Consider the following 27,725-nt stretch of genomic DNA (forward strand, 5'->3'; position numbering starts at 1 on the left):
GCTCTGCTTAGAGGAGGTTAGTATGTCAGAAAACATGACAATATTTCTCTTTTCCTTTCCTTCTTTTCTCTAGTTTCTCTCTTAGTTCCCTTTCTTATCATTTGGATGGGAGCGAGTCAGCCTCTTGCTATTCAGACCCTTTTCTTGAAACATCTGACTTGTTTTGTTCCACTACAACAATCTTAGACTTTGAACATTGAAACCTTAGTTATAGAGTCAGAGTCATAGAGATGTACAGCACGGAAACAGACCCTTCGGTCCAACTCGTCTATGCTGACCAAATATCCCAACCCAATCTAGTCCCATCTGCCAGCACCTGGCCCATATCCCTCCAAACCCTTCCTATTCATATACCCTTCCAGATGCCTTTTAAATGTTGCAATTGTACCAGCCTCCACCACTTCCTCTGGCAGCTCATTCCATACATGTACCACCCTCTGCGTGAAAAGGTTGCCCCTTAGGTCTCTTTTATATCTATCCCCTCTCACCCTAAAGCTATGCCCTCTAGTTCTGGACTCCCCGACCCCAGGGAAAAGACTTTGTCTATTTACCCTATCCATGCCTCTCATGATTTTATAAACCTCTATAAGGGCATCCCTCAGCCTCGAGTTGTTCTCACCCCATCACAGACCTTCAGGTTTGTTCTTCTATTCCTTTTGATTTCATCAGAATATATTACATTTCAAAATTTTCCAAATTCTGGAGAAGATCATCAACCTTCAGCAGGACCGAAACAGTGATTTTCCTGCTCCTTGGATGCTGCCTGACCTGCTGTGCTTTTCCAGCACCACTCTAATCTTGACTCTCATCTCCAGCATCTGCAGTACCCACTTCAACCTAAAACATTAACTTGGTTTCTCTCTCCACCTGCAGAATCCAAATGTTTTCAAGTTTTTCAGATTTCTAGCATCCAGTATTTTGCTTTGTTACATTATGACCTGATCTTTAGAGTGTTCTATGTACCCCCTCCACCACTAACCAAACAGTCATGTATTGTATTCCCTAATAGTTCCCTCAATCATCTTCCTTATTATTGATGTTCAAGTAATGGACCTAGGGTTGCCAAGGTCCAACTTCTCTCTTTCTAAAAACTGATAACTATTACCTTAAAATATAAATGTGAAATATTTTGGCCTTGGATATGGTACTAAAAGTAATTTAAAACATCATTTTACATTTAAAACAAAGGATTGTTTAAAATTTAAGAACTTGCTTTGCTTATTTTGTTCCTTGACAAAATAATTATCACTGCTTTTGTGAATTGCTAGTTTCTTACAAAAATGAATGAATATCTTGGTCCATCAAGCTAATTATAAAGTTATATGGTCTCAAGGGTGTAAAATGCTAAAGTTATTACACTGAGCCTAAATTAGAATATATGGAAAAAAATTCAATTAAAATGCAACATTAATCAAGACTCTGTGGTGCAATAACTTTCCAAATGACTGTAAAGTGATTGTATTAAATTGAAGCAACAAACAAAAAGAGGAGCAGAGTCTGAGGAACACATCGTTGTCAGTCTAATCTCAATCATCATCATGAGAGGATTCCAATGCTGTTTTTGCTTCAGATCTTATTGGCCCAAAAATGGAGTCAAATTTCAGCTGTGAGACAAGAGTGACTATCCTGAACACCATGGTAGTGCTGGACCGGGTTTAGCACCAAAGAGCCCTAGTAAAATTGAAGTCGATCCGAATTGGAAAACTGTGTTGTTTAAAGCCATACTTACGGCAATTGAAGTCAAAGCGGCATTGCAGGAATTCCTTAGGGCAGTATTTTAGGGACAAACGCCTTTAGCAATGACCTTCCCTCCATCATATTAGACTAGCTTGTTGGATGATTAAGCATAGTATTTACCATTCCTCATGTAATAAAGCAACCCACATAAGCAGCAAGGTCGTGTTCTCATCCTGGCCTGGGCTGAGGAGTGTCAACATTCTCATCATGCAAGCACTAAACAATAACCATTTTGAACAAAGAAAAGGCTGACCGTCAACCCTTGATAGTCAGTAAAACTACCATTGCCAAATCGCCCATTGCCAGATCACCATCGACTGCCAGTTCAACTGAACCAAAACATACATGCCATGACTATTAAACCAGTTCAGTGGCTGGGCATTTTGTAATGAGAAACTCATTTCCTGAATATAACCTTACCCCCAGCCTGCCCCAAAGTCTCACCACCACTTATCAGGCAGCAGAGAAGCTCAAAAGGCTCAGTAGAATCCAGTTCAAAACAGTCTACTTGATCAGCATTCCATCCACTAAAATAAACATTCGAGTCTTTCAATCAATCGATAGGGAATTATAGGCTATTGATCCACTGATAATGAAAGAACAATGTTATGTGCTGAAGTTAAGATGGTGTCTGACTTGGAGGAGAAATAGCAAATTATGCTACAACAGAATTGCTGCTCTTGTCTTTTTCAGAGACAGAGTTGAAGAAACTGCACACAAAGTAAGTTTAGCAAGATGCTGCAGTGCACCCGAAGATAGTAAATTCTGCAGCCACACTGCGCTAGTGTGGAGCTTGTAAATAGAGAACAATGGCAGGGAAGATGATCTAAGCAAACTGTTCTTGTCCTGAATAATGTCAAGATTCATGAATGTTGTATGGTGCCTGTATGTAGGCAGGTGGTGATTAATCCATCTGACTCCTGGAACACTGACAAATGGGAGACTTTGAGGGTCAGGAAATAAGCACTCACCTGACAGTATGTTGCACCTTCCCTGTTATCATACCCACAGCATTGCCTTCTATCATCTGCCAATTGCTATATGTGAATATGAGTACAGAATGTTTGCAGCTACGTCCGAAACAGACAAAGTCACTGTCTGGTTGATGGTCAAAAATAGCTTCAATTCTATGTGAAAGGGGCATTTATATCTAACGTGCACCAGCCCAGTACAAGGTGAAATTATTTACAATCACATCGCTGTGCATGTGAAATACATGCAGTGTACAAGTGTGTAGAACATAGATGCTGCTCCTAAGATATGTTAACCATGTCATTGATCCTTTCAGATTGCATTTTGACATCTGTGTGAAGCAGGAATAATCACAGATAACCTTAAAAGAAGCACATGGACTCCAACACACATGGCTAATACAAGATCTCCTTAGATGCTTCCCTCTTGGCCTGAACTGTAAACTTAATTTAAAACTCTCTTCTATGGAATGATAGCTTTTGTAGGTAACATGTGGCTGTAAAGAGAAGAGGTTGGTGGTAAATACCCTCCACATGAAGAGACTACAGCTGAAGGGACACTCAGGATGCACAGGGTCACAGGATGCCCAGAGTCTTTAACCCTCAATGCTATTTCCTCCGGGTGAGTGAACTGCACGGTTGGCACAGACTGAGGATATCCTGGGACACTGTAACAGAGCTGTGCCAGCTGCTGGAGCAGGACCTGCAAACTGAAGGGCTGAGTGGCCATCCTACCCCAGTGACCATCATGGTGACAGCTGCATTGGCCTCTTATGGAACTGGCTTCTTCCAGGCAGACACAGGAGACGTGTGGAATCCTTAGACCATCCTCCCACAAATGTATCAAGGTTGACCAATGCCACTCATGCCTATCGTAAAGCACCATCACATTCTCTTGTGATGAGGTGAGTGCTGTAGCCCAGGCAGTAGGATTCGGAAACATCGCTGGCTTCCCCCAGGTATGGGCTGCGATGGACTGGACACACATCACACTGAGAGACCCTGTTATAACATCGCTGAGTTCATCAACAGAAAAGGACTAACTCTGTCAGCGTGCGAGCAATGTGTGATCATTGATTTATCATAGGAAGCCTGAGAGCTGAGGAACCTTGGGGCAGAGTGCAGATTAAATGCAGCACATTCTTCCACCAGGCCCATGAGGAGCAGAGTAGAAGCCTCCTGAAGAGGAAGTTCTACAACTTGGAGCAGTCAGGTTAGGCTTTACAGTACATTCCAGACAGAAAGTGTAACATAATCCTCGCATGTTTACCTCTGCATAACTGGAGCAGGCAATGAGGGGATGTGATGGATGCAGAGGAACCGGGAAAGCAGGACCGGTCTTCTGAGGAGGAGGAGGATAAGGACATTGCACAGGAGGTACAGCACCTTGTGTATGATAGAACACAGCAGCATCAGGCGCTACAAGTCAGACAGGATTTAATTGAGAAACAGTTCCACTAGATGAGAGCTGGGTGAAGTGATCAATCACTGACTGTAAAATTGTTGGTGCTCAACATGCAAGCAGTTCATTTGTGGCCCAAGAGGTAAACCCAGCTTCCATTTGTTTGGTTTCTGTTCACTTTTGATTGCTGTAAGTAAATTTAGTATTTTGATGTGTTTGAAGTCTGTCTTGTATGTGATGACCTCACAATCATTATTCTCACAGACACGCAAAGGACCTCTACTGTTCTTCATCCACAGAAGAATTCATACACTAAATAAACAGTTCTTCCTAGCCATATCGGAACCAGTACCTACAACAAATCCGAAGCCTCCAGCAACAGACCTCCCTCCGGATCCTCCGCTCCACGCTTGCAGCCATGCGCCGCTACCTACATTCCCTGCAATTAGACCTACCCCAGCTCAAGACAACACTCTCACAGATCTGTAAAGGACCTCTACTCTTCTTCATCCACAGAAGAATCCATTCACTAAACAAACAGTTCTTCCTAGCCATATTGGAAACCAAGTCCCTCCTCCCTACTTTTTATCTTAGCCTGCTGGACACACTTTCCTCATTCCTAAAGAAGGGCTCATACCCGAAACATTGATTCTCCTTCTCCTTGGATGCTGCCTGACCTGCTGCGCTTTTCCAGCAACACATTTTCAGCTCACAATCATCATTGTTAAGGTGCTGGATTGCAGTGGGCATTCAGGAAAACATAGTAATTGTTTAATGAAGCTAGTAAGATGAGATGGCTAAGGAACAGTGAATTGTGCAGACTACTACTTTAACAGTGATAAGCATAGGAATACAGAGGAACCTCGATTATCCGAATACCAATTATCCAAAAATCGGATTATCTGAAGGATATAGCGGCACGGTGGATCAGTGGTTAGCACTGCTGCCTCACAGCACCAGGAACCCGGGTTCAATTCCCACCGGGGACAACTGTCTTGTGGAGTTTGCATATTCTCCCCATGGGCTTCCTCCCACAGTCACAAAAATGTGCAGGCCAGGTGAATTGGCCATGCTAAATTATACTGTGATGTTAGTGGATTAGTCAAGGGTAAATATAGGAGGGTCAGTGTGGACTTGTTGGTCCTGAGGGCCTGTTTTCACACTGTATGTAATGTAATATCCTAACCCAGTCAGGTCCCATTTTGGGTGGCACAGTGGTTAGCACTGCTGCCTTACGGTGTCAGAGACCCAGGTTCAATTCCCGCCTGTCTGTGTGGAGTTTGCACATTCTCCCCGTGTCTACGTGGGGTTCCCCCCACAAACCAAAAACGTGCAGGTTAGGTGAATTGGACATGCTAAATTACCCGTAGTGTTAGGTGAAGGGGTAAATGTAGGGGACTGGGTCTGGGTGGGTTACGCTTCGGCGGGTCGGTGTGGACTTGTTGGGCCAAAGGGCCTGTTTCCACACTATAAGCAATCTATTCTAATCTTGAGGACCTGATGGAAATACTACATCAAAGATGTGTTTCCAACAGTGATCACGTCTTTCGTTTACAGTGATTAAACAGGCACCAACTCCAAATGACTGACCTCCCGCCCTCTCACTCTCCCCACACTTTCCCTGGATTTCTACAGAGGGGTGTACCCTAAACACCCCCTACCCCACATAATCTCTCCAACATTGTTCTGGACAGGGCAAAGGTGGAATCTGTCAAAAAGCTGCAGTAAAGACGTGTGTGTGTGTACATATGCGCAAAAGGCAACTGCAGCAGTCTAGTTGTTGATGTCCAGTCCAATTGCCCCAGAGAGTGGGGTGGGTGCGTATGAGGTTGGGGGCAAGTAGGTTGTGGTGTTGGGTGGGGGAGTGTTGGGGACGGGAGGTAATGATGGATGAGGACTGGGGGGTAGTGTTGGAAGGGGCCGGGGGCGGTATTGGACAGGGGTGGGGTGGGGTCGTGTTGGGGGCGGGGAGTGTTGGAGGGGGTGAGAGGTGGGGGGTGTTGAACGGAGTCTGGGGTGGGGGTTGATGCATGGAGGCGGGGGGCGGTGTTGAGGGCAGGGGCAGTGTTGGAAGTGGGGAGACGTGTTGGACAGGGGCAGGGGGTCGGTGTTAGACGTGGCCGAGGGCGGGGAGCTGTATCCGTGGGGGGGGTGCGGTCTTGGGGGCGGGGCCTTGCATGCTGTGTGCTGCTGCAGTCTCCTGAACGGGGAGCATACTTTAAAAATTCTGAGCCCCAAGAGGAAAGGCATTGAATTGATTAACTGAATAATTGATTATCTGAATGAAATATTGCCCGCCCATCACATTCGGATAATCGACGTTCCCCTGTATACTGTTGTATGCCAGGAGTTGTCAGCCATGTCACCTGTGCCATGACAAGCATTAGTTTGTGGCTGCTGTTCCATGATGCTGATGGTAAAGGGCAATTCCAGGCTGCCAATGCTTGGCCACATACATGGCTAGGTTTCCAGGATGCTGCTAGGATTACTGGAATATGCTGGAAATAATCAGGCTGTGGCAAATACTAAGGTCAGTGTCTATGGGAGAATTGGGTTAGCACTGGATGAAAAGGGCACAAGAGGATCTGGTAGGGAGTTGGTGACATGAAATAAAACCATATAATGCTAAAGAAACTCAGCAGATCTGCCAGAATCTGTCAAGAAGGAAGCAGAATTAATATTTTGAATCAGATCTGATGGTTCTTTAGAACTCTTCTTTAGGTCATTTCTGATGTGATTATGGCCTTAACTCCATTTTCCTGTCTGCTCTGTGTAACTCCTGATTCTCTCTTACTCTATCTTACTCAGCCTTCGGCTTATTCAATGATGCAGCCTTCTCCGGGGAAGAGAATTTCAAACTCTAACAACCGACTATGAGTAAAAATTCCTCCTCATCTCCACTTTAAATGGGACACTCCTCACTTTGAAAACTGTGCTGCAGAGTTCTGGAGTCCTCAGCAAAGGGATCCACCCTGTCAAAGCCCTCAGAATTTTACTTGCTTTAATTAGATCACCTCTCAATCTTTTAACTCCAATTGATATAGGCCTAACCTCCTTAATGTTTCCTCACAACAATCCTCCAACCCGTGAATCTCCAACTGAACATCCTCTGAACTGTTTCTAATGCAATTACATTGGTCCTTAACTAAGATATTAAAATACTGCAGAGACAGTGTTACTAAGGGTCTATAAAGCTGTGGCATCATTTCCTTACTTTTATACTTGTTATCCCTTGCAATAATTCCCAAAGTTCCATCTGGAATCCCAATCACTCAGTAAACCTGCGTGCCACAAACCATAGGACACCCACGTCCTCTGTTCCATAGATATCTGCAGTCTCTATCTGTTCTATTTAAATAATATTCTGTGTCCACTTTCCCTGCTTTAACTTCAAACCAGATAAGAATCTTCCCAACTCCTCGGACTGAACTTTACTTTTTCTTTGACCAACATCCCTGGGTTTCAGGGAGTGTTTCTCTCCCTGAGATCTGGTCACTTTACCAAACTCACCTTCTTAACCACCCACCCCACCACGATGATGCACCTCACTTCCAATGCCAATATAATTCTCCCACTTGCCATTTCCAGCTATCCCAAAATAGATAAATATCTCTGGTGCCAGTGTCACATTGAAACTTCAGCCAAACACCCAGAAAAGTGTTGGCGCTCTGGAATTGCTCTTCACTAGCAACATGACGACACAGCTGCCATAAACATAATACTACTGAGGGCACATATCTGGCCTGGCTGACACTGCCTCGTATATACAAACCTATTTTCTTGCCCCAGTCATTGTTCAATTGCCAGGCTACACGATTCACCAGTCCTTAGCCACATCCCATCTTACCACCCCCTGAAATATTGCTACTCTTTCCCCACTGCCTACTGCATACCTGCATTTTATCATTTTATCATTGTTTAGTGGGGAGCTGTCATATATAGGGAAACATCCTTGCAATTCCAGATATTATCTTTTATTTACAAACAACATGTGTAAGCAGAAAGAAAATCAACACAGGCTGCAGTTTTCCCCAGAATACAACAAAATGTTTGCATGGTGACCAATAACTGTTTCCCAGTCAATGACTGTTTGCAGCACCCAGCTGCCATCTGATAAAACCGAGTGTCAATCCAGTCCTGTCAGCCTTGTAGTGTCTGATGCAGCTCAGCTCTGTCACGCTCAAGGAGAGCTTCTTCCCCTTCAGTGTCCTCAACCTTCTCCTCAGATGAGTGCTGCCAAGTTCCTCAATGTCTATTGTATCCCACCAGTGCCTGTTCCAATTATGTAGAGCACAACATGCTAAGATGATGTGGCTCACCTGGCCCAGATTATATGGTAGTGACCACCTCTCAGAACAATCTCCACACCTAGACTGTGAGCTGGGTGTCTATCCCTCAATGTAAAGTGTCCATGCAGCAACATTGTAATGCCAGGTGTGACCTGCATTGTAGTTTCAAAGAGCAGAAGTCTCCGGTAAGTGGATCAGGGATGTGCCATGAGGGTTCAGAGAGGGTGGGAGGTGTCAGTAATTCCAACTTCAATGGACATGGGGTGCATGCATTTGGTGGCCTGGACCATGCCCTGGAAAATAGGTACTAGTTGTCCAAGATGGATATCTAACTAAGCATACATTAAGCTGGAGTCATCAACATCTTCAACATCTGTTTCAAGTGTTCTCACCATCCAGTTTCATCATGCCAGGTGGTAGGGTAGAGGTTGCACACTAATAAGTCAAGATCTGCAATTAATGGTCATGACAAACAATCCTAGATGATAGACAAATCACGAGCGAGAATCTCAACACAATGGCAACGGTTGCTTCAGATATCAAGAAAGGTCTCATTGGATTTCTCACGTGATTCTCCCAAATTTCTCACCACAGCCCATTAGACGCTTGTGAGATTCTACTCCTTGAGTTTCTCACACAAGGCATTCTTATGTCTCCAACTGGGTTGTGATTTTAATGTTAATTTGTGGTCCAGCAAGTTTACTTGTGGACTGTTTGATGATATGAACCTGCATCGGCATGGAAGTACTTTGAAACCACTCCAAGCTATTTCACATGTTGCCTTGCTGGGTGACAGCATGTGGTTTACATCTAGAGAAACATCCTACAAGTATAGTAATCCAGTACATTCACACAGGCAAAACAAATATCAAAACATTCACAAGATCTGAAAATGAGAGACACTGGGTGTTTTATGTATCATATTAGCATGGACTGAAGTGTATTATTGGGCAGCAGAACACTGATGTTTGAAGATCTCGTAAAATGCATCTCTCTCCCCAAATTTGGAAAATCTTGTAAAATGTTGCTTGTGAACACTTTCCATTATACAGTCCATTGGAACAGTTACTTGTTATTGTGGTACATTACAGAATTTGCTGGTAGTGCAATTTGGTAGGCACAGAAATATGGTCAGCTCCAGAGATAACACCAGGGAGTATAGTAAGCATTTTAGAAATGGCTCTCTAGGTCTTTTAAGCTTTAACATCTAGCAGCCAGCATTTATGCAGTGAATCACTTGATGCAAAGGTTCATAAGACAGCTGCACAGTCTCAGCACTCTAATAATTACAGGAATTTATTTTTACAAAAATGAAATAAAAATACTCAATAAATCATATGTATAAGTTTTATTTCATCTTACAACTGCTCAATTTATTCTCATAGATTTATAATCTCAGTAAATACTGTGAACTCAGGTTTGTCTTTTATATAACATTGATTTTTAAGAGTCTCAAAGATATGATCTTCTGGAATCCACAGAGCAAACAGTATCATTTTAAACGTATAACAGTATCATTTTGAATGTAAATTTTAAATTATTCCATAATTAATAGCTTCCTAGTGTGGAATACAATTCTTGAGTAATTAACTTGATGAATGTTAACTTACATTTTTAGGACCTCCAAATTTGACTTTCTAATTGATGTATTTGAATTTGAAATTCCTATCCTCAGATGCAGGCCTCCTGGTCTCATCTCTTTCTAATTCGGTAATCTCCTCCAGCCCATTAATCCACAAAGCATATTTGTATTCCTTTAATTCTGGTCCCTTAAACATTTCTTGATTATAATTGCTCCATCACTGGAAGCTATCCTTTCAGCTACTGACCACTAATCTCTGAAAATCTCTCCCTAAACCTCTCCACCTCTTTACTTCACTATCCTCTTTTTATATACTCCTTACAACCTATTTCGCTGACAAACCTTTAGTTCATTGACTTACACATTTTTACTTGACTCATATTTTGCATTATACTGGTTTGTGAATGCCTCACAGCACTTTAGAGAAAAGGCACTTGGCAAATTCATGTTGTTGTTGATGAACTTGTTTGCTATATAACTTGAAGAGGAGCTTCTAATATTGGATATATTTCCTGCAGATAAAACCAATCTCCTCAGAGAGGACTTAGCTAGTCACAAATCCATAGGCCAGGATTTTAATGCTACCAATCAATTTTGATTCCAATTTCAGTTTAGACAGTAGGTGGCAAGACCACATTGGCAGGAGGTGGAGTTGGAAAAGCAAAATTTTCATTTTCAACCAATTAAAGATTGGTAGACGTGGAGCTAGCCAATTAGGTGACACGGACACGAGCAAGGTTCAGCTCAGACAATACTGACACCAACTTTCAAAGGCAACTGTGGTGGTTGTACAAGTAACAGCCATGGTAGGAGCAGTCAGAAAGGCCTAGCAATCAAGCGCCCTGCTGAAATGGCCAAAAGTACATCAAAGGTTCTTCAATAATTCACTGTTGCCTCTGGAAGTGTTCCTCCCCATTGTAAAAGTTCAGAGGAAAATCATGCTCTCTTGACATGAAAGGAGAAGACCAGCTCTTCAAATCAACCAGATCTGGATGAAAATAACAGTCAGCAATTGTAGGGTGGACCTGGATGCAGAGTCTGCAGCTTTCAATGTGACTGAAGGAAAGCATGAGACAAGAGAAAGGATTGCCCACCCAGTTCAGGGCTGTGTCAAGGCATCAGTGTTGAATGTCAGGCACATGGTAAGTCACTCTGTGCGGTACGTTGGTCAGGCAAAGGTGACTTTTATACAGACACTACTGATTGGCCACTATTGGAGCCATATCTGTTTGCCGCCAGCAGGAGAAATGATTGTGTCTTTGATGAACAAGTAACAATGGTATGTTCAATAATGCAGAAGAGAGCTCAGAATGCAAGGGAATGATGAAGAATCGGAGCCTATTGCTATACATGCTCATGCTGAAAGAGGCATTGGAGTGGCAGATATGGAGATAGGCTAAGCAATCGCTCATGATGAGATGGATCTAGAGCCCTAGGAGAGTTAATGGCCCAATTGATGAGAGTTAGACACCCTCTGGTGTGCAGTGAGTGTAGTGCTTATTTATTCACAAATACTGTAATAATAAAGCTGTAAATGATGGGTATGCAGGAAGTCGTATTAAGCAGCAGATTGCCCTCTCATCACCCTTCTCTATTGTACAGTTGTGTACAAGGCCAGGTAGCTGCTGATTCTGCACAACAGGCCTGTACCAATGAGGAGAACACTTCAGACGCTGAGCCTTCATACCATCCCCTCCAACACCCAGCTTCCAGGTGTGCAGACACTCATGGGCATACATGGACAAGTAGTAACAGGGTTACGTGCTGTGAGCACAGCACAGATGTATGTGAAGAGCTGGTGAGAGGAGTGAATGAATCAGCCACTCAAATTCAGAGGACAGTGCCAGCAGGGTCCTGCAACCCTCCACATCAGGCTGACCAGTGTGCTTCTGGAATCATCAATATGGTGGCAGGCATTACAGCTGAGCCACAAAGTAAGGGAACATCTGGCAGAGATTCTATTTCTGCACCCTAACGCAGAAAGGTGCATCCAGGCATTCCCGTGATGTCTGCCTGCCCAGTGGCCTCAACAGAGAGACTAGCAACCATCATGGTGAGCTATAACCAGCACACTACTCCATGGACGCCAGTGGTGTGCACGGACTGGCATGTCATCACCACATACCCGAGCTCTCTGGAACACCAGCTGGACTAGATGATTGAAGTGACTGAAATTGTTGCCAGTGCCTCACACTCCTCTGTTGAGAAAGGAAGGACAATTACAACCTAAAAAGGTCGGGCTGCAGCTGCCTGTAGCGCCTCAGGGTTTGGCTGGAGTGGGCATCAATATGGAGTGAACAGCAGGTTTTCATTCCCTCTGACACCAGTGTTTAATGAAGCCATTTGTAGAAGTGGTCCTCAATATACCAAGGCCCTACCAGGTCTCTGGCAACTACAAGATGATAGTCATAGACATCACGGAACAGCAAGATCAGCAGCCTGTATCTGTCTTAACTGACAGCATAAGCAGGAGCAATGGCAAGCACATGACATGGTTCACCTCATTACAATTGGGTGTCACAGTGTTATATTTTGTTTATAATCATCATCTCGATGTGTATGATCCTACAAAAGAATCCTTCATTTATTTTAAACACCACTGGAGCATTAACAGCTCAATGGCCCCCACACAGGGTGGGATGGGAAACAATTTATTGTACAATGTTAATGCATTTCCCAGACATTGCTTCAAGTGATAATGGATCAATGGCAGTGTTAGGGTCATTCAAAGAAGTGGCAGCAGGTCTTCAGGATGTAGAAGATTTATTGCATTGACTGGGGGGTGTGGGTATGCTGATGTGAAATGCACCTGTAATACAAGCCTCCCCTTGTGCACATCACATTGAGCCTTGCCCCAGAATCTTCATCCTGTTTTGAAAGGGAGTTCGGCCCTTTGAAAACTACTGTACCAGTCATGGCTGATCTCACATTCCTCACATCTATTTTCCTGTGCTCTCCCCATTTCCTGTGATTCATCTACTGCTCAAGGATCTATCTCACCCTTTAATACACACAACAACTCTGTTTCCTGTGCTCTCTGTGGCAAGGAGTTCTAAAGACTCACACCCCTCTGAGAAAAGATGGTCCTTCTCATTTCAGTTTTAAATTGGCAGAGACCAACTTTGGTGCATTGAAGGACTCCATTAGATCTATCCTGAATCTTGAAGACCTGTTTGATGAACTCAAATGTTTCATGACAAGTGAGGTATGCCTCCTCTGCATCTTTTCATGGGTTCGGCACAGGCCTAAGTAACTTGGTTCCAAGTCACTTTTTAAGTAAGAAGACCAGAGCAGTGCATGGTACTCCAGGTGGAGACTCCCCTGATGTCCTGTGTAGTTGTTCCAAGACTTCTCTCTTTTTGTACTCCATCCTGCATTTACATTCTCAATTACCTCCTGTGCCAGTGTGCTAAGTTCATGTGGTTTTTGCACAAGGACGCCCAGATCCCTCTGCATTTTGGTCTCTCTCTCTCTCTTCATTTAAATAACATTCTGATTTTGTATTCTCCTGCCAGAGTGGAAAGCCTCACATTTTCCCAGTTTATTCTCCATTAGCCATTTTCTTCCTCACTTATTTAATCTATCTACAGTGCTTTACAGATTCCGTGAATCCTCCTCACCACTTGTTTTCTCATCTACCTTTGTACTTTCAGCAAATCTGCTTCCCCTCATCCAAGTCATTAATATAAATCATAAATAGGTCCCAGAATGATTTCTGCAGCACTCCACTAATTACGGTTTGGCAACCTGAAAATCGCCCATTTATTTAGGGCAAAATAAACAGGCCCTTTTACAAGTGTGAATTAGTTAAAGGAAGCCAGCATGGACGTGTAAAAGACAAATCACAGCCAATGAATTGGGTTTCAGTTTTGACAGGACGACAGACAAGGTTGATGTGGATAATACAATTGATGTGGCACATCTCGACTTCCAAAGTGCATTTATTATGACAGGCCTGTTAGAAAGGTAAAGGTCATGGTACAAAAGGACAGCAGCAGAATGGATATAATATTAGGTGATTAACAGCAAAACAGAGCATAGTGGTGAACAGTTGTTTTTCAAATGTAGTGGAAGGCATACCATAATGTTTCCCAAGCATCAGCTTTCCTTGAGCTAGACTCATAACCTAGACTTGATTACAGAGCGTCATAATTTTAAAATTTGGGGATAAAAAAAATTTGGAAATACTGTGAACTGTAAGGAGAAACATGATAAGACTTCAAGAGAACATTAACAGGCTGACAGAATAGGCAGGCATATGGCAGGCAGATTAAGATTGATGCAGAGCAAGGTGAAGTGATACATTTTTCAAAGAAGAACAAGCAGAGGCAATATCAAATCAAAAGTACAATTTTAAAGTTGGTGCAGAGGCAGACAAGCCTGGGAATAGATGTGCACAAATCAGTAAAAGTGGAAAAGCAAGTTGGAAAGGTGTAAGAAAGGATACAGTGTCTGGATTTTACAAATGGGGCCATAGATCACAAAACCAATGCAGTTATAGTGAAATTTATAAAACACCCCTTTGCCTCAATTGGATTATTGTGTCTAATTCTGAGCAGAACACTTTAAAATGAATGTGAAGCAATTAACAGAGGATGCAGAAAGGATTTATAAGAATGGTTCCAGGAATGAGGCTTGCATTACCTTAAGTTTCAGAGCATTTGATCACCACCAACCTGTCACAGGTGACAGTGACTGGTGACCATGTGTATTCTGCCTGGGAACCACTGACATATGTCAAACTTGAAACCATCAAACCATTTCCAATTAAGTTAATGTGAACCCATAAAGAGAAGACCTGTTCCCTCTCACAAGGAGGAGACATCCTTTGGAGATGCCGGTGTTGGACTGGGGTGTACAAAGTTAAAAATCACACAACACCTGGTTATAGTCCAACAGGTTTAATTGGAAGCACTAGCTTTCGGAGCACCGTTCCTTCATCAGGTGGTTGTCAACCAGTTGATGAAAGAGCGGCGCTCCGAAAGCTAGTGTGCTTCCAATTAAACCTGTTGGACTATAACCTGGTGTTGTGTGATTTTTTGCTGAAAATGTGTTGCTGGTTAAAGCACAGCAGGTTAGGCAGCATCCAAGGAACAGGAAATTCGACGTTTCGGGCCAGAGCCCTTCATCAGGAATGAGGAGAGTGTGCCAGGCAGGCTAAGATAAAAGGCAGGAAGGAGGGACTTGGGGGAGGGGCGATGGAGATGTGATAGGTGGAAGGAGGTCAAGGTGAGGGTGATAGACCGGAGTGGGGTGGGGGCGGAGAGGTCAGGAAGAAGATTGCAGGTTAGGAGGGCGGTGCTGAGTTCGAGGGAATCGACTGAGACAAGGTGGGGGGAGGGGAAATGAGGAAACTGGAGAAATCTGAGTTCATCCCTTGTGGTTGGAGGGTTCCCAGGCGGAAGATGAGGCGCTCTTCCTCCAACCGTTGTGTTGTTGTGTTCTGGCGATGGAGGAGTTCAAGGACCTGAATGTCCTCGGTGGAGTGGGAGGGAGAGTTAAAGTGTTGAGCCACGGGGTGGTTGGGTTGGTTGGTCCGGGCGTCCCAGAGGTGTTCCCTGAAGCATTCCGCAAGTAGGTGGCCCGTCTCCCCAATATAGAGGAGGCCACATCGGGTGCAGCGGATGCAATAGATGATGTGTGTGGAGGTGCAGGTGAATTTGTGGCGGATATGGAAGGATTCCTTGGGGCCTTGGAGAGAAGTAAGGGAGGAGGTATGGGCGCAAGTTTTGCATTTCCTGCGGTTGCAGGGGAAGGTGCCGGGAGTGGAGGTTGGGTTGGTGGGGGGTGTGGACCTGACGAGGGAGTCACGAAGGGAGTGGTCTTTGCGGAATGCTGATAGGGGAGGGGAGGGAAATATATCCCTGGTGGTGGGGTCCGTTTGTGTGATTTTTAACAAGGAGGAGAATGTGAGGACTGCAGATGCTGGAGATCAGAGTCAAGAGTGTGGTGCTGGAAAAGCGCAGCAGGTCAGGCAGCATCCAAGGAGCAGGAAAATTGATGTTTCAAGCATAAGCCCTTTATCAGGAATGAACTCATTGTCGAGGAAAGGCTTATGCCCGAAACGTCAATTTTCCTGCTCCTCAGATGCTGCCTGACTTGCTGTGCTTTTCCAGCACCACACTCTTGACCCTATCACAAGGATGTAGACAAATTCTCAACTAACAATGGATAGATGCCACATTCTTCATCAAAGACTGGTCAAATTCCTGCAAATGTACCCATTCTTGACAATCTCCCAAAAGTCAGCACCCGCCAACCAAGAGATGGCTCTCATTGCTGCATTCCAATCACCACCCTGCACTGTACCCCACCAAACCCCTACCTGACACCTCCAATACATGGATCAAAAACATGAAAAACCATCATATCAATGTGGACAATAATGTTGAATTGTACCAAATTCTTACAACAATAAATGCTGTGTTTTTTAAATAATGTACAACTACAACAATATGTAAACTGCTATATAACTTTTCAATAAAAAATGCAAGCAGCGCATTGATCCACTGACCTGCAGACTTGCCCTTAAATATATTTCTTGTGTCATCAGAAAATTAAAATATAAGCAATTGATGCATTTTTTACCAGCATTAAATCTCAGAGACTGAGGCAAAAACAACAGCATTGATAAAATTGAAATTTATTACCATCATTATCAACAAATTATTTCATTCAGGTTTTGGTCTAACTGTGCTTTCATAACATAAAGGCTCAAGGAGAACATCCTCACTTTGAAAAAGATTATGAAGGAATCCTTTCTTTTGTTCCAATTAAAGTACAGAAAGCTAAAAAAATATTGTAGTTGCTAATTTTTTTATATTTATTCATTTTGTGGAATGTGGGCAACAGTGGCTGGCCTTAGTTGCCCTTGAGAAGGTGGTGGTGAGCTGCCTTCTTGAACCGCTGCAGTTGGCAAACATGGTGCCACTGTTTAAGAAGGGCGGTAAGGATAAGCCAGGGGACTATAGACCGGTGAGCCTGACCTCGGTGGTGGGCAAGTTGTTGGAGGGAATCCTGAGGGACAGGATGTACATGTATTTGGAAAGGCAAGGACTGATTAGGGATAGTCAACGTGGCATTGTGCGTGGGAAATCATGTCTCACAAACCTGATTGAGCTTTTTGAAGAAATAACAAAGAAGATTGATGAGGGCAGAGCAGTAGATGTGATCTATATGGACTTCAGTAAGGCATTCGACAAGGTTCCCCATGGGAGACTAATTAGCAAGGTTAGCTCTCATGGAATACAGGGAGAACTAGCCATTTGGATACAGAACTGGCTCAAAGGTAGAAGACAGAGGATGGTGGTGGAGGGTTGTTTTTCAGACTGGAGGCCTGTGACCAGTGGAGTGCCACAAGGATCGGTGCTGGGTCCTCTACTTTTTGTCATTTACATAAACGATTTGAATGCGAGCATAAGAGGTACAGTTAGCAAGTTTGCAGATGACACCAGAATTGGAGGTTTTTAGATTAGACTTACAGTGTGGAAACAGGCCCTTCGGCCCAACAAGTCCACACCGACCCGCCGAAGCGTAACCCACCCATACCCCTACATTACCCCTTACCTAACACTATGGGCGATTTAGCATGGCCAATTCACCTGACCCGCACATCTTTGTGACTGTGGGAGGAAACCGGAGCACCCGGAGGAAACCCACGCAGACACGGGGAGAACGTGCAAACTCCACACAGTCAGTCGCCTGAGTCGGGAATTAAACCCGGGTCTACAGGCGCTGTGAGGCAGCAGTGCTAACCACTGTGCCACCGTGCCGGTGTAGTGGACAGCGAAGAGGGTTACCTCAGATCACAACAGGATCTGGACCAGATGGGCCAATAGGCTGAGAAGTGGCAGATGGAGTTTAATTCAGATAAATGCAAGGTGCTGCATTTTGGGAAAGCAAATCTTAGCAGGACTTATACACTTAATGGTAAGGTTCTAGGGAGTGTTGCTGAACAAAGAGACCTGGGACTGCAGGTTCATAGCTCCTTGAAAGTGGGGTAGCAGGTAAATAGGATAATGAAGAAGGCATTTGGTATGCTTTCCTTTATTGGTCAGAGTATTGAGTACAGGAGTTGGGAGGTCATGTTGTGGCTGGACAGGACATTGGTTAGGCCACTGTTGGAATATTATGTGCAATTCTGGTCTTCCTATCGGAAAGATGTTGTGAAACTTGAAAGGGTTCAGAAAAGATTTACAAGGATGTTGCCAGGGTTGGAGGATTTGAGCTATAGAGAGAGGCTGAACAGGCTGGCGCTGTTTTCCCTGGATTATCGGAGGCTGAGGGGTGACTTTATAGAGGTTTACAAAATTATGAGGGGCATGGATAGGTTAAATAGACAAAGTCTTTTCCCTGGAGTCGGGGAGTCCAGAACTAGAGGGCATAGGTTTAGGGTGAGGGGGGAAAGATATAAAAGAGATTTAAGGGGCAAACGTTTCACGCAGAGGGTGGTACGTGTATGGAATGAGCTGCCAGAGGGTGTGGTGGAGGCTGGTACAATTGCAACATTTAAGAGGTATTTGGATGGGTATATGAATAGGAAAGGTTTGGAGGGATATGGACGGGTGCTGGCAGGTGGGACTAGATTGGGTTGGGATATCTGGTCGGCATGGACCGGTTGGACCGAGGGTCTGTTTCCATTCTGTACATCTCTACGGCTCTATGACCCTATGATCCACAATGCCATTCGGGATGGAATTCCAGGATTCTGACCAGCGACAGTGCAGGAACGGCAATGTATCTCCAAGTCAGGATGGTGAGTGGCTTGGAAGGGGACTTGAAGGTGGTGATGTTCCCAAACATCTGCTGTCCTTCTAGATGGAAGTGATCATGGGTTTGGAAGGTGTTGTCTGAGGATCTTTGGTGAATTTCTGCAGTGTATCATGTGGATAGAACACACTGCCGCAACTGAGCCTCAATGGTGGAGGGAGTGGATACTTGAGGATATAGTGCCAATCAAGCAGGCTTCTCTGTCCTGGATGGTGTTAAGTTTCCTGAGTGTTGTTGGCACTAAACACATCCAGGAGTATTCCATCACACTCTTGACTTGTGCCTTGTAGATAGTGAACAGGTTGTTGCTGAGCAGATGCTGCTTGATAGCACTGTTGATGACCCTTTCCATCATTTTACTGATGATGGAGAGTTGACTGTTTGAGCGGTAATTAGCTGGGTTGGATTTATTCTGCTTTTTGTGTACAGGACATACCTGGGCAGTTTTCTACATTGTCAGGTAGATACCAGTATTGTAACTATACTGGAAGAGCTTGGTTAGGGGAGCAGCAAGTTCTGGAGTACATGACTTCAGTACTATTGCCGGAATGTTATCAGAGTCCATTGCCTTTGCATTATCCAGTGCCTCAAGTCGTATCTTGATATAATGTGGATTGAATCGAATTGGCCGGAGACTGTTATTTTGATGTTTGGGACCACAGGAGGAGCCCGAGATGATCATTTATTTGGCACTTCTGACTGAAGCTTGTTGTGAATGCATCAGCCTTATGGTTTGCTGGGATTAGTCTTACAAACTTTCTTGAACAAGGCCGGATGTTTGCAATTCTGCTTTCTTCTGGCACCTCCCGAGTCCAGGGAAGGTTGCATGATTATGACTAATACCCCTGTAACTTCTACCCTTACTCCCTTCAAAACTCTTGGATGCAACTCATCTCATCCCAGTGCCTTGTCAACATACTATCCAAGACATCTTCCCTATTAATACTGAATCATTCTAGTGACAGAGTTTGTCTCCTCTACCATCATGGCCTGGGCAGCACCCTCCTCTTCTGTAAAAACAGATGCAAAATATTCATTTAACACCCCACCATTACCCTGCCTCCATTTATAAATCTTCTGTTTTGTCTCTAAACAGTCTACTTTTTCTTTAATCACTCTTTTACTATTTATATTGACGACATTAGAATTCCCCTCTATGTTAGCTCTAATCTTTTCTCATAATTCCTTTTCAATTCTCTCATTTGCTTTATCACATCCCTCTGAAAATGTGTTGCTGGAAAAGCGCAGCAGGTCAGGCAGCATCCAAGGAGCAGGAGAGTCGACGTTTCAGGCATGAGCCCTTCTTCAGCCTGACCTGCTGCGCTTTTCCAGCAACACATTTTAAGCTCTGATCTCCAGCATCTGCAGTCCTCACTTTCTCCTTTATCACATCCCTCATCCATTCGCCCATCCAAGCCTTCAGTATTTCTCATAGTTATCAATAGCATTTGTTATCTTACACCGATCATAAGCACACCTTTTCTTTCTAATATTAATGTCTAGCCCATTTGTCATCTCGGGAACTCTGGATTGATTTGTTGCACCTTTCCCATTTTGAGGGAATATATCTCGACTATATTCTAACCATCTGCTCTTTGAAGGCAACCCATTGTACAGTTACTGCTTTTCCCACAACCTCTTGTTCCAGTCAATCCTGCCAACTCTGCTCTTACCCACTGAAGTTAGCTTTCTGCCAGTAGAGTTTTCTTCCTCTGGATTACTGCATGTCAATTCCCACCACTATCCTGAATTTTTGATACAATGGTCACTGTCTCTTAAATGGTCCCCCACTGACATTTGATCCACTTGGCCCACCTGATTTCCAAAGACCAGATCCACCAATCCATCCTTTTGTGTTGAACTGGGCACATAATACTGGAAGAAACTCTCCCTAATACAATCCAGGCACATTTGTCCCCTGCTACCCTTACACCTCCAATGTTCCTAACTATATTTAGTAATTGAAGTCCCTCATTATAACTAGTCTGTAATGTTGGCATTTCTCTGTAATTTTCCCTTCAGGTGAATGAGGAAGATAATATAGGCTTAGATTGTCAGGAGTTTAGAAGAGTAAGAGGCAATTTCAATGAAAAATATAAGATCCTGGGGGATCTTAATAGAGTAGATATGGACAGGATGTTTCTTCTTGTGGGAGAACATAGGACATAGGGCTGTTGTTTAAAAATCGGGGTTAGTGTTAGGTTTAGGGCCTGTTTAAGACACTGTTGAAGATAGTTATTTTTCTCACAGACAGTCATTAATGTTTGGAATTATCATCCTCAAAAGTTAGTGGAAACAGTTTTCAAATGGTTTTAAAATGGAGGTACATGGTGTCTTCATAAGCAAGAGGAGGAAGTTTATTGGGGCTTGGAAAGAATGTAAAGCAATCAGATCGGGAATGATACAATTGAATGTCAGAGCGGGCTCAAAGGCAAAGAGACCTAATCCTGCTCCTGATTCATATATTCATATGAAACAAACCATTGAGATCGGAGAATAGCTATGGGCTGATTCGAGGAGAATGAGGTGACTGTTTAATGGATAAAGTATAACCATACAGAAAGTCTCCTGTCATTTTGGATCTATTCCCTAGTTTACCATAATGGTTGCCTACTGTATAGTGTTTAGACAATGTTGATTTTAGCTCCTTTGTTATAACAGAAGTCCAAAAGCTTGAAATCTTGCTTGTGATCCATGCACTCAATCATTGGAAATGTGGGTATCATTATATATTCTTAAATGGGGATCATGGGGACAAATACTGTTTTCCTGAACAAGCAGATACTGAGTGAGCCACAACCTTGAGATACTTAAGTTGAGGAAATTTCCTGACTTATTTTTCAACTGTCCACTGTTTTTAATAGTTTATCCACTTTATTGAATAGTTCTTGGTTCAAGTCCCACTGCACAGCGTGAGCTCAAATTCAAGACTGAGATTCCAGTACAGTCCTGAGGGACAGCTGTACTATCAGAGGGATAGTCTTTTAGATGGGACATTACACTGAGGACTTGACTTCTCATTCAAGTGGACAGAAGATTCCTTGGCACAAAGGGGTTATACCCAATGTCCTGGCCAGTATTTATCCCCCAGTCAATATCATTAAAACAGACCTGATCTTTGTCACATTACTGAGTGTGGGAGTTGTTGTGCACAAATAGGTTACTGTGTTTCTTACATTACAACAGTGAATACATTTCAAAAGTATTTAATTGACTAAAAGCACTATAGAAGGTCTAAGGTTATGAAAGGCACTATTTGAATGCCAATGTATTTTTCTTTTCCTCTTTGACTACAAATACACTGGGCTATACTGCAACAAAAAGAAAACACTGACACAATACAAATCATAAGGACTGACTTGTATGTAAAATATTACTTCAAAGAGAGGATAAATATCAAGTACATTCTGTAAAACAATAGAAGAACAATGGACGATAATTGTGAGGTTTTAACTGAAGTTGGAAATTAGTCTACTGCCTATGTTGTACCACCATCCAAAATAAACATACCTCACCCTCTCTTTTTTTTATTTCACAAGTAGCTCAAATTATTTACAGTTGCTCTTTTGTGTGTATATTTGAAGCAAAACCTTTAAAGGAATAGCTGTTCCCTTTAATAAGGATTTAACAAACAATTGTTAAATTCTTATACATCATTAGAGCACTGTAATTTAGTTTTCCTTAAGTGTCGTCAAGATGTCCTGCTAATTAAAACAATGAAACAAATTAGAAGTAATTTCACTTGAAAATAATTCACAATTTCATAAGCTTAAAAGATTCAGTATCACTTTTTAAATTGCTGATTCCACTTTGTAAAATTGCTCTTAAGCTTTTTCATTAAGTCTTTCAAGAATAAAACATTATAAAACTTTGTGTAAACCACATAATATTGTCTTAATATTTATTGATACTTCAAAAAGAATATATTCATTCACATTTGACATTCTGAATGTCAATAAGAAAAAACTACTATCTGAAGAAATTACAAGACATGTATTTAATTAGACTTTAATCAAAATAATAAATTCAAGGTTTTGTCATTGTTAAATTATTTTAACAACATTGGAATCTATTTTATGCAATGACTTCCCTGTAACGACTTTGGATTTGGTATTCAATGTTCTTTGATAAAATGCTTTAACAAAATCACCAGAAATATTAAGGAAAGCTTCTGTGCTATGATTTATGTTTAGTTTTATCATAATAAATCCATCAAAAGTCAATCAACGATGAACAAGAAAATCCAACCTTTTCATCATCCTCAGTGAAGGGCGCTCCTCCTGGATTTTTGTTTATAGCTTGGGCTACGCCAATAATCTCACCATCACTGTTTCGAATTGGCATACACAGGAGGGATTTTGTCTTGTATCCTGTCAATTTATCAATTTCATCTCTGAAGCGACGGTCCTATGCAAAAAGACACAAAACATTGGTTACCCATCAGTTTTTTGTGGTCTGCAGATTTTGCCATTATTCATTTAATTGCAAAATTTAAAAGATTAGATATGAATCATGTAATTGCACTGAACAGATATAAATATAATGTCAGTCTAAGAAGACTTAAAACACATTTCTGTCTCTTTTCATTGAACATCATAAATTGTACACTAATTTGGGGTTATTAGTCAAAAAAGTCCAACTTTTTAAAATTATTCTCAATATAAATGTAATTTAATTTCGAATACTATAAATAAACCATTTAATTTCATGTATGTTCTGTAGAAGGGGACAGTGTTCATGTAGAACTGACTGAGAAGCAAATTGTAACAAGATATAGTACTGTACCTCTGAAATAGCTGAGCAAGCTACTCAGTTCCAAGGCAACTAGGGATGGGTAATAAATGCTGACCCATTGTAACAAATGAATGCAGTAAAGTCAAAAAGGAATAAAACTGGAGGGACCTGACATCAATGGAGGCACTGATTCTGTTGAAATGTTGGAAGTTGACTGGAAGAACCCCAGATGTTATCTTTGTGCTATCTGTTCATTTCCATGCATTAAAATTAGCACTGTCCTTTTCCTACCTGCATTCCTATTTTCAAGAACAGTATCTGCCTGAGGCTGAAATCGCCTCATACAAAAGGTTGGCAGTGCATTATAATTCCTTTCAGTATGCCTGGGCTACAGAACAGTTCTGATCCTCATTGGTGTGCAATCATTGAACTTTAGAAGACAAAAGGGGCCCATTTGGACTATCTTATTTATTTTTCCACTCTAGGCATAGTACGTTCTGATTGTGACAGGGTTGTGGGGTGAGTGGCTGGAAAAAGGAATGCCCCAGATTTATTATTTGCTGCCCTCTTCTCCGAAACCTCCTCTTCTCCAAAACCTCCACAGTGATATATTAGCACTGCCATTCTAATTAAGATAATTTCACATACAGTTTTAGATGAACATATTAAAGACAGGAGAAAGAACTCTCAGTCTTGCTGAAGGAAGAAAACTTATAAACTTAGTTCAGATGACTGGACTGGAGAACCTTGACATGGGATTTCTCTGAAATACTAGTTACAATGGAGAATGATGGACACTTCGGGCAATGATTCAAACCTCACATTACTGCCTGACTAGGATTTTAGCTCCCCAAGAGTGTTATTATGTTCTTTCTTCTCCACCATCCTTTGTGGTTGAAGGTAAAGATGGAGTCTTATGTTGGGGCAGTGAGACAAAGATGAACTTCAAATATCTCAGCTGGAAAGAAAAAGTCTGAACTACAGTTGTCACTTGCTCCTTGGAATCAGGCCCTTATTTATGTGCTGTAGGCCTTGATCCCAACATGGGCCTCAATTCTGATCGTTCAATTAATTCTGCCCTTTCAAGGTCTTTTGCAGCTTCTTTTGGAGGATCCTACCATAGATACAGAAAGCTAACACTGAAAAGAGACAGAAGACTGGTAACCCAGAGGCCCCTCCCAATGTCTCAGAAAAAATGATTCAAATCCTATGACACCAGCTGGAAAAAATGTTTCTTCAATTAATTTTTTTAAATTCTGGACTACAAAGCTAAATTTAGTGATTCCATCAAACTATCATTTATTGGAACAAAAACACTCTAATTCACTAATGCCCCTTAGCAAAAGAATACTACTGCCTGTCCCTGGTCTGACCCATTTGTGACTCCGAAGCACAGTGATGTGGCTAGCCTTTAATAATCCTCTGAAATAGCTGAGCAAGCTACTCAGTTCCAAAGCAATTAGGGATGGGTAATAAATGTTGGACTTGACAGTGATATTTAAATCCCATTATACCAAGTGAATGCTGTAAGGTCAAAAAGGAGAGACTTAACATCAATGGAGGCACTGACAATGATAACTCAACCCTGTCTACCTTGCATGTCCTCTATACTAACATCTGGGTCATTATGCTAAAACTGGGAGAGATTTTCCATAGTTGGATCGCAATCCAGAGGTCCAGACTAATGCTATGGGGAACACAGTTTCAAGTCTTCATGTTACAGATGGTGGAACTTGAATTCTGTTAATATAGTTTACAATCAGTGTTCCCAGAACTCCCATCAGTATCCTGGAATTGTCCTCTCCCACATGCAGAACAGATCCAGCAGAGATGGTGCAAACTTTCAGATAAGGGGCTATGTGCTGTTGAACTTCCAAGAGACAAAATTTCAGGAGTGAATTGCACAAGGCATAAGATGTAAAGGCCTGAAATACAAAACAAATTGCACTCCAACAGCATCAACCCAGGACAGAAAACACTTGCCTCAAATACAAAACTGCCCCATAAAATCCAGGTGGATTGGTTACCCTGAAGGCTAGATTCTACCAACACCCTCAAGTCAAAGGACCAACCCTGGTTTAATTAAGAATACCAGGTACAGCACCAAGCATACCCAGTTCAATGTGGTAAAGTTACAACATTGGCTGCCTACATGTCAGCTGTTGAACTGACATGCATTACGTAGAACTAAGCGATCCCACAGCCAATGGATCAGACCTAAGGTCTGCAGTCCTGCCATATCTAATTATGAATGCTGGTGGACAATTAAACAACTCACTGGAGGAAGACACTCCACAAATTTCCTCATCCTCAATGACAGGATGATCCAATGTAATACAAAAGACAATGCTGGAATACTTGCCACAATCTTCAGCCAGAGGTGCTGAATTTATTATTCACCTTAGCCTCGTGTCTCAGCCTCTCCAGCATCAGATACGCCAGTCTTCGGCCAACTGTATTCATTTCACATGATTTTTAAAAGAACAACTGGAGGCACTGGATACTGCAAAGACAATGGGTCTGGACAATATTCAGTAATGGACCTCCAGTAATACTGAAGGTTTGTGGACCTGAACTAGACATGCCCCTTAGCCAAAATGTTCCAGTACAGCTACAACAATGGCATCTATTGAGCAGTATCGAAAATTGTCCACGTATAGCCTACTCACAAAAGGATGTCCAAATTGAACTCAAACAATTAGTGCTCTGTCAGCTCCATTCTATCCACAGAAATGTAATGAAAGGTGTTATCAAGTGGTACTTCCACAGCAATAAGATGCTCAGTTTGGGTTCTGTCAGGGTCACAGCTCCTGATCATTAATAGCCTTGGTCCACACATGGATAACAGAGCTGAGTTCCAGGAGAAAGGTAGGAGTGACTGCCCGTGACATCAAAGTCATGTTTGACCAAGTGTAGCATCAAAAAGCCCCAGACAAACAAGAATCAATAGGAATCAGGGGAAAAACTCCCGACTGGCTGGAGTCATATCCAGCTCAAACTAAGATGGTTTCAGTTTTATCTCATTCCCAGCCCACCACTGCAGGTTATCCTTAGAAGAGCGCACTAAGTCAACTACCTATAGCTGCTTTGTCAATGACATTTCTTCCATTGTAAGCTCAGAAATTAGCGTGTTCGCTGTTGATTGCACAATGTTCAGTAACATTCATCACTCCTCAGACACTGAAGCAGTCCATGCCAAGTGCAGCAAGACCAGAACAGGATTCTCATTCGGGCTATTAAGTAACAAGTAATTTTTGCAATACAATAGGCCACGTAGTTGTTGTCTTTAACGAAAGAGAATCTATTCATCTTTCTGTGATAGTCCATAGCATTACCATCACTGAACACTTCAATGTCAACATCTTGCAGGTTACCATTGACCATAAACGGAATTAGAACAGTTATGGTAACCAAACAGATTAGAAGCTGGAATTCAGAGAGAAGTAACAAGTGTGGAACATGCAATACTCACCACTTGCCTGAATGAATGCAACTCAACCAACACTCAAGAAACTTGACTCCATACTAAGGCAAAGCAATTGGATTACTTCCCACCTCAAACACAAACTCAGGCATCAACTCCCTACACTACCAACACTGTGTGCAGCAGTGAGTACCACTTACAAGAGGCACTGCAACAAGTCATCAGGATTTCTTTGACAGCTCCTTCTAAACCTGAAACCTCTACCACCTTAAGGACAAAGGCATCAGATGCATTGGAACTCCCCAACCTGCAAGTTCCTTTCTAAGCCACACACCAACCTGACCTGGAACTATCATCACCGTTCCTTCACTGTCATAGATTCAAAATATGGGAACTCTTTCTCTACCAGCACCTTGGGTGGACATAATCAACCAGCCAGCAGCATAGTGGCCCAGCAAAGGGCAATTAAGGATAGATACCAAGTGTTGGGCTTGCTGGCAAAGCTCACATATCCCATGAAAGAATAAAAAAGTCAATCCCAGTCTGATGAAACCCCATAAATACATAACCTCACCCACCCCAATCATTTCCTGCGGGTCTGGTGAGTGAAAACTCCCCCTATTCATAACCATAAGCCACAGTTCACTCTCGCTAACACGCTTTATTGACAAACTAATCACTTTGCTTCATTATTCTGACAAATAAAGTTACATTTTCAAACAACCCTGGGATTTTCTTTTGTTCCTAAGTTAAATGAGAAAAATAATCAGTCTCAATTCTACCAGCCTGGCCTGCAGCTGTCACTGTCAGCTGGAAT

General features: G+C 42.6%; 1 protein-coding gene across 1 annotated transcript in view; it reads right to left on the bottom strand.

The window, feature by feature from the left end:
* Positions 1–27,725, bottom strand: part of pde11a (phosphodiesterase 11a) — a 394,952-nt gene that overhangs the window by 288,657 nt on the left and 78,570 nt on the right. The window contains exon 2 of the mRNA XM_060828117.1: positions 22,999–23,157. Within this exon, the coding sequence (XP_060684100.1) occupies positions 22,999–23,157 (159 nt within the window). The remainder of the gene's footprint in view (positions 1–22,998; positions 23,158–27,725) is intronic.

Source organism: Hemiscyllium ocellatum, chromosome 7 (genome assembly GCF_020745735.1).
Source record: "Hemiscyllium ocellatum isolate sHemOce1 chromosome 7, sHemOce1.pat.X.cur, whole genome shotgun sequence".
Taxonomy (NCBI): domain Eukaryota; kingdom Metazoa; phylum Chordata; class Chondrichthyes; order Orectolobiformes; family Hemiscylliidae; genus Hemiscyllium; species Hemiscyllium ocellatum.